At 58.5% G+C, this 7,505-nt stretch overlaps 1 protein-coding gene across 1 annotated transcript in view; it reads left to right on the top strand.

Moving 5' to 3' along the window:
• Positions 1-1,617: 1,617 nt before the first annotated feature.
• Positions 1,618-7,505, top strand: part of SLC2A1 (solute carrier family 2 member 1) — a 29,298-nt gene continuing 23,410 nt past the window's right edge. Inside the window, exons 1-2 of the mRNA XM_041738020.1 lie at positions 1,618-1,621; positions 2,225-2,520. Coding sequence (XP_041593954.1) covers positions 1,618-1,621; positions 2,225-2,520 — 300 coding nt within the window. The remainder of the gene's footprint in view (positions 1,622-2,224; positions 2,521-7,505) is intronic.

Below are 7,505 nucleotides of genomic sequence, written 5' to 3'. Positions count from 1 at the left end.
CCAGGGATCCCCCGTCTGCTGCTTTTGTGCATGTTCTTCCCTCTGCCGAAAATGGCCTTCCCTATGGTCTGCCTGGTATTCAGCCTTCCACACCCAGCTCTGCATGCCCCCTATCTTCTCTGAAGCTCTCTCTACCCCCTCGCCTTCCTCTATGGCACAAGTTCTTCTCCTGTACACATTCTCATCCCTGCACACTCCACTTGGTATTATTGCTGCCCATTTCCCCTCTGGCATCCTTTCCAGTTCGGGGGCTCCCCAGGCTAGCAACAGACTCACATGCCTCTGACCCTGGGGAAGTGACCCACACAGGGCTGGCCTAGAGAAGGAAAGGGAGCCTGGTGGTGAGTGTGACCCGTGGGCTGAATGAGACATACCCCCAGCTGAGAAGAGGCCTACACAATATGCCTGGAAACCGGGAGCTATGGAGACTCTGAGCAGGAAAGTGGCAAAACCAGAAAGGTACTTAGGGAAAGACTTCAAGTGTTGGCAGAAACAGGCAGGCTAGCTCCTCATAGGATCATTCATTACTGCCTGCATTCACTCCTTCCACCCATGTGTCTCCCCCACAGAAGCCATCCTCGGTGGGGCTCCATCTGGGGGAAGACAGGACCAGGAGCTCACTGAGAAACACCCAAGGGTAAAGAAGATAAAGCTTCTTTCCTGGGGGACTCTGGGACCCTTTCCGGAAGCCCCATTCCAGAGGTCCTCTGTGCCATCAGAAGCACTGTGGCACACTGAGGGTGGCTCAGAAACAACCCGAGCAAAGGTAGAAACAAGAAAATGCCCAGTGGGAGAGGTCAGGCAGGAGAGCTCGTGAACTAAGCCAGGGCCTGCTCCCTCTCAAGCAGCATCAGACATATGAGCCTGAAAGTGCTGGTTAGGACTAGAGGAGGTGAGAGCAGAGGAGTGGAGGCCCTGCAAACAGCAGGAAGGGAGGGAGGATGGGGGGGAAGGGATACGTGGAGTGAAAGCAGCAGGACTTTGTGGCCTCTGGTACTGGGGTGGAGGCTTGTGGTGGCAAGAGGAACCCCCACACTTTGCAGGCTGAGCAGCTGGGAGACCAGAGAAATAGAAGCGGTGGGCAGCGGTGTGCCTGGAAGGCTCTTGCTCCCCGTCCATGGGCTGCTCCACACCCAGCCCGGGTGCCCCCTTGGCAGCACTGGACACCCAGTCTGGACAGATGAGTCCAGCAGTCATGTGGTCAGCTCAGCCTCCTCCTTTCCAACCAGAAGTAACCCCTCCCTGTCCCTCTCCACAGGGAAAGGGGGACACTCAGCCTGACCTCAGGACTTTGGACAGGGGGGTCTTTCCCTTCGCCATGTCTCAAGTAAGACTTGGGTTTAGAAGAGGAAATAAGGTGAAATGTTACCACCGCCATTAGGAAAAAAAAAAAAAAGGACTTCCTGTGTGTCAGCAAGTGCTGAGAACTTCATCAACTTTCTAGAAATTCTCTCATGACAGCACATGAAGCTTGGAGGTGGTATTGATTCCGTTTTACCTTTGATGAAACCGGCTCAAAGGCCAGCAGGTTGCCTAGGATGGTGCTAGGACCCGGTGTACTATACAGAACTGGCTCAAACCCAAGGACCCATGTGTTCTCAGCACTCACCTGTCGCCATGGGTTCGCATGTAGTGTCAGGGGTAGAGAAGATTTCACCAAGGCGGTGACAGGAGAGCCCAGGGAGGAGGTGGGTATGATTTTCCGGCAGAGGGCCCAGCCCGTGCTAAAGCAAGGCTTGGCTTGCAAACAGGAATGTCGGGGGTGGAGAGGGGCTAGGAGAAAGTCGCGGAGCGAGACCTCCTGTAGTTGGTCCAACAGATCCTGACCTACTGCTTACAACGAAACAGATGCCGCCCTACGCACTCTAGAAACGTTAACTCGCTCGAGCTTCCTAAGGAGCCTAGGCTCGGTCCTCTGTCGGTCCCGAGTTTCCCCGAGGTCCTCCGGCGGCGGAGGGAGGACTCCAGAGTCCTCCCTTCGGCTCCGCCATTTCGCAGGAGGGCGCCGAGGCTCAGAGAGGTGCGCACACTGGCTCGGCGTCGCCCAGCGGACGCGCCTCCCCGCCCCAGGGCGCCCCGGGGGGCCCCAGCGCCGCGCCGGCCCGCCTCGCAGCCCCCTCCCCGCCCCGCCCCGCCCCGCCCCGCCCCCGCGGGCCCCGCCCCGGACGTGCCCCGGGCCCCGCCCCCGGCCCTCCCCCACGCCCCCCACACGCCGGCCGGCCAGCCAATGGCCGGGGTCCTATAAACTCCCTCTCCGGGCTGAGGGCGACAAGCTGGAGGCTGCCCGGCTGGCGCGCAGGTCGCGGGCCCCGGGTCTCGGGAGCGAGCTCGCCAGGGAGCGGGAGGCCGAGCGACCGCGTCCGGTTCGCGGCGGGAGCCCCGGGGAGCGGAGCCGGAGCCGCAGCCGCAGCCGCAGCCGCAGCCGCAGCCGGAGAGCGCAGCCCGCCCGCCCGTCGCCGCCCGCGCACCCGGCGCTCGCAGAGCCTCCGGCGCAGCGCGGCCATGGAGCCCAGCAGCAAGGTGAGTGGCGCGCCCGCCCCGCCCCGCCCCGCCCCGCCCCGAACCCGGCGCGGACCCGCCGCCCCCGGCCGCGCTGGCCTCCGAGCCCCCCGCACTCCCGGGCGCCGCCTGGAGCGCCGCGCCCTGCCGGGGCGGGGGGCGCGGGCGCGGGGCGCGGGGCGCGGGGCTCCGCGGCGTCCTCGGCGCCCGCACTGCCTCTCCGGCTTCCTTCCGGGGGCGCCGCGCGGTCCACGCGGCCGGGGGAGGCCGGGGGAGGCCGGGGGAGGCCGCGGCACCGGGGGCCCGGGCGCCGCACGTCGCTCACGACCGCCCCGGCCGAGGCCCCGCGCCGACTCCTCCCGGGGCGGGGGAGGGGGCGCGAGCGCGGCGCCCATTGGCTGAGCCGGCCGAGCCCCCGGCCCGGCCCCGGCCCCGGCGCGCGGAGGCGGCAGGACCCGCCCCCACCCGGCGGGCTCGGCGCGGCTGCCCTGCGCCCCGGGGCCACGCTCCGCGCGCGGCCTGCAGCTGGGCGGGGGACCGGCCTCGCGCGCTCCCGGCGCCCGCCCTGCGAGGGCCCGAAGCGCGGGGGACGCCTGCGGCCGGGATGCCCGGGCCTCCGAGGCCCCCTTCTGCGTGGCGCAGGCCCCAGTGCGGGGAGAGGTGCTCGGAGGTGGCCGGGCCGAGGGCGCGCCCACCGTCCCGGGGGCCCGGCCGGGGGGGGCCCAGCAGGAGCCCCAGCGGGAGGTGCGCGCGCCGGGGTCGGCGGCCCGGGGGCCCCGCGGCCGCTGCCGGGGTTCGACGCGGTCTCTTCCCCTGGGGGCAAGCAGCTGCCCATGTAGGATCTCTTTCTTCCTCTTAGAGACGCTCGTCGCGCTGGGGAGCTTTGTGACTCTCAGAACGGTTCCTTTTCAGCAAATACTTACGGATCCCCTCAAATGCGTGCGGGGCATTGTTTCTTACCCTCTCTTACCCCTTGCATAGAATCTTTTAAAATGACTTTCTTTTTTTGAAGCGCCCCCTCCTGAATTTTCTCAGGTCCTTTGGCAGGGGAGGCACAAGGATGTCCCCCTCCCCACCCCCACCGCCACCTTTTTTAAACCCGGAGTGCGGGTTAGAACTGCGCTCCCGCGGGCTGCCCAGGGGTCCAGCGGGACTGCGAGGGGCCCCCTGGGGTCTCGCCTGGGCCGAGCGCGCCTGCCTGAGGCCCGGCTGCCCTCTCCGCCGGGAAAGGCTCCTTCGTACCTGTTGAATTCAGACAACTTGTTTCACCTCACCTGGCCCTTGGGCTTGAAATGAGACCCCGAGGGATCCCTCCAAAGGGTGGCGCAGCGGTTTGGCGCCTGCCTTTGGCCCAGGGCGCGATCCTGGAGACCCGGGATCTAGTCCCACGTCGGGCTCCCTGCATGGAGCCTGCTTGTGTCTCTGCCTCTCTCTCTCTCTCTCTCTGTGACTATCATAAATAAATTTAAAAATTCTAAAAAAAAAGAAATGAGACCCCGAGTCTCCCCCCCGCCCCCAACCCCAACAGTCCTGGGTGAACCTTTATCCTGGCATATGGATATAACGAAATAAAAATCAAACAAGTGACTCCAGCTACTGATAAGGGCTTGAGACCCTGGAGTCCACATATTTACTGTTTTATCTCGGGGCTCTCACGGGCCACTTAACTTCTCTGGGCCTCAGTTTCTTTATGAAAGAGAAGGACTTTTCTCTTTTACTTCCTCAAGAGTCAGAACTGTCTTGCTCCGCAGGACCTGGGGTTTTTTGTTTGTTTGTTTGTTTGTTTTGGAGTGGATAAGAATATTCTGAGCAGAGACAGAAAAGTGTAGGAGAAAAATCAGTAGCCACTTAACAGTTTACTAGACTTCTGGCTAAAATGCCACCGTGTCACACTGACCCTCTGTAAGGAGCCCTAGTGGCTCACACGCCTGGAGCTCAGAGAAGAGAGGTAACTTTCATGAAGTCCCACAGCTCTAAGCAGGGCTGGATTTGAACCCAGGCCGGTGAAAAAGGGTTCTCAGTCTCCGCTAGCCCGTCTCACCACATCCTTTCTTGAATTTTGGGCTGATCAGAGAATTTGCCTAAATTCTAAGGCTGCTCTTGTATGAGTTGGTTCTAAATGCTGTAGCTGGTAGGTGTTTTCGAGCAATACTCCAAGCTTGGACCGTCTGCCCATCAGTAAATAACTTTGGAGCACATCCTGCTTAGTGGTTTATCTGTATTAATAAATTCATATACATACACTGTTATACTAGTAGATTATATGCCTACTTAAGATAGAATTGGGGCAGCCCAGGTAGCTCAGTGGTTTAGCGCCGCCTTCAGCCCAGGGCGTGATCCTAGAGACCTGGGACCGCCGTCCCTCCCTGCGTGGAGCCTGCTTCTCCCTCTGCTTGTGTCTCTGCCTCTCTCTGCATCTCCCTATGTATGTCATGAATAAATAAATAAAATCTTTAAAAAAAAAAGAGAGACGTAAAAAGACGCAGATAACAGTTATGGTTTAAAAAAAAAAAACATTTTTTTTTTTTAATGGTTAAACCCTCTCTGGGTCACTAGTATATATTCTGGAATAAAGACTCTCTCTTTGGAGGCTGCCAGTTTGATCAGCAAGTACAGCCCTTTTGTACAGGGTGTATAGACCCAGGCCTGGAGAGGTTACCTCCCTTACCCGGGTCTTTCAAGCAGGTGTCTGACTCTGAAGTTCTTTCTCTCTCTTTTAAAGTGGGTTTTGTTTTTGTTTTTAATTTTTAAGTAATCTCTATGCCTACCTTGGGGCTCAGACTCGCAACCCCGAGACCAACAGCCGCATGCTTTACCAACTGAGCCAGCAGGGCGCCCTGAAGTTCTTTCTGCTGTGCTCCCCTTCACCTCCTAGCCCCTGAGAATAGACTCTACTGACCTCCCTGCGTTCTGTCCTTTTCTCTGCACATCACACTAAGTTTAACTGAGTAGGAAATGGGGGACAGGTTGCATGCCTCCTCTCCCAGCCAGAAGTTCACGCATGCCCCCTCCTGGGCAGCAGGCGAGGACATCTCCCCAGCCCTTTGTGAAGAGTTCCTCGCTGGTCCCTTGTGGTGCCCTGGGCCTCTGTGGGGCCTCTGCCTTCCAGATAAAAGAGAAATCAGAAATCTGCAGAGCTCCTCAGCCCCCCAGTGGTATGAAGAGCATACACTTTTTTTTTTTTAAGAATTTATTTATTTATTTGACATAGGGACGCGGTTGGGCGGGGGGGGGGGGGGGGGGTTGCGCAGAAGCAGGAGGAAATGGCAGAGTGAGGAGAGGCTCCCAGCGGAGCAGGGAGCTGATGGGGGGCTGGATCCCAGGACCCCAGGATCATGACCTGAGCTGAAGGCAGACGCCTCACTGACTGCGCCTCCTACACGATCCAAAAGCATAGACTTTTGAAGTCCTGTGGATGTGGTTTTGAATTCCAGTTTACTTTAGTTGCCTCATCTGCAGAGTGATGTCATTTTCATTATTAGAGTGTAAGGATTCAGACAAAAATGTGTTTGTCTCCACAGACACTCCATAAATATTCCTTTCTTCTTTGGACTTCCACGACTCACTGCACTTACCTGGGTCCCACCTGGGTTGTGGCCTCTATCCAGAAGTCTGGCATTCTGACAATATGAGCTTTTGGGGAGCCCCGGGATGCCCAGGCCTTGAGGGGCGGTTGCTAAAGATCCCACTGGCTAACTCTTCTGCAGCAGAAGTTTGTTGGGAGGCTTGTTTGCAGAGGTAGCACCTGGCTGGGAGTCCGGGCCCAGAGATGGGTCAGCTAATGTGGCTGCCCTGCCTCCCCTGTGAGGGAGATACAAGCCGCGGTGACATCACTGTCTAGTGAAAAATGACTTTCCCAAGGTCACACACTGAGCCTCCTACTGCAAAACGTGCTGCCAGCCTTTCTAGGATGACATAAGAGGGTAAAGGAAAGTGGGAGCAGGAAAAGACTTTCTAGTGCATGGCCTAGCCTTCCATTGGACAGATGGAGCAACTGAGGCCCACGAAGGAAAGAAACTTGTCCAAGATAAGGCTGTTACAAAGAATTTGAGGTGTTCCAGAGTGTTTTAAAAAGGACACTGTTTTCCAAACCCTTGTCCAGTGTGCCACCCTCCACTCACCCCAAATGAGCAGGAATTCCTACACTCTAGGACTTTCCAAGCTCCTGGGTGCAGTAGGAGTTTAAAGGTTGGATTAGACATAACTTGACAACTGAAATCCTTCTGTGAATGGAAACAAAACATGACCTTGGGCAAGTGGCTTTCCTCAGAGCTGTAGAGCTGGACGCCTGCTCCCCCGTGGCCAGGTATGGTGAGACCGGCCAAGTTCCCCAACTCAAAGTGGTGGCTATTTATGTGGGAAGACCCTTTCTATGGCTGGTTTGGGTGCACAGACAGTGTAAACATCTCCATTACGATCCTTGTCCCATGCTGAGCCATTCGGGGACCCAAGCCTACTTGCCCCGCTGCTGGGTCAGTCCCAAATCCCCCGTAATCAGCTTGTGACTTCAGGGAGCTCAGCTATACCCAGTGCCTGCTGGTCACGGGGTGGCAGGGCCTAGAGCTCTCCTCTGGCTCTGAGGGTACAGGCATCCAGTTCCCCCTCCCCCAGAGTTGGCAGAGCCGGGTAAGCCCGGAACAAAGGGGGAAGTGTGCAGCATTGGCTTGGGACTTGCAGCCTCATCCTTCTCCTGCCCCGCTCCTGGGCACGCAGGTCACAAAGCCATTCAGTTCAGTAATGGGCAGCCAGGATGGTGGAGGCTGAGAGTGCTGCTTCTCGTTGGCTTCCTGGGCCCAGAGAGGCTGGGACCAGGCTGGCAGGTCAAGCCTGGCCTCCAAAACAAACCTCTGATTGTTACCTCCCTCCGTGGGAGGGGTGGAGTGAGGCTGAGGCTCTGCCCCCAGCCACCAAGCCAGGGAGGCAGTAGCCAATGCATAAACGTTGGGATTTTGTAGTTAACTGAGCAGGGCTCCTCGGCCTGTACTCAGGGTAGAACAAGGGCAGAG

This window comes from Vulpes lagopus, chromosome 23, assembly GCF_018345385.1.
Source record: "Vulpes lagopus strain Blue_001 chromosome 23, ASM1834538v1, whole genome shotgun sequence".
Lineage (NCBI taxonomy): Eukaryota > Metazoa > Chordata > Mammalia > Carnivora > Canidae > Vulpes > Vulpes lagopus.
Note: the sequence above shows the minus strand (reverse complement) of the source record. Positions and strands in the feature narration are given on the sequence as shown.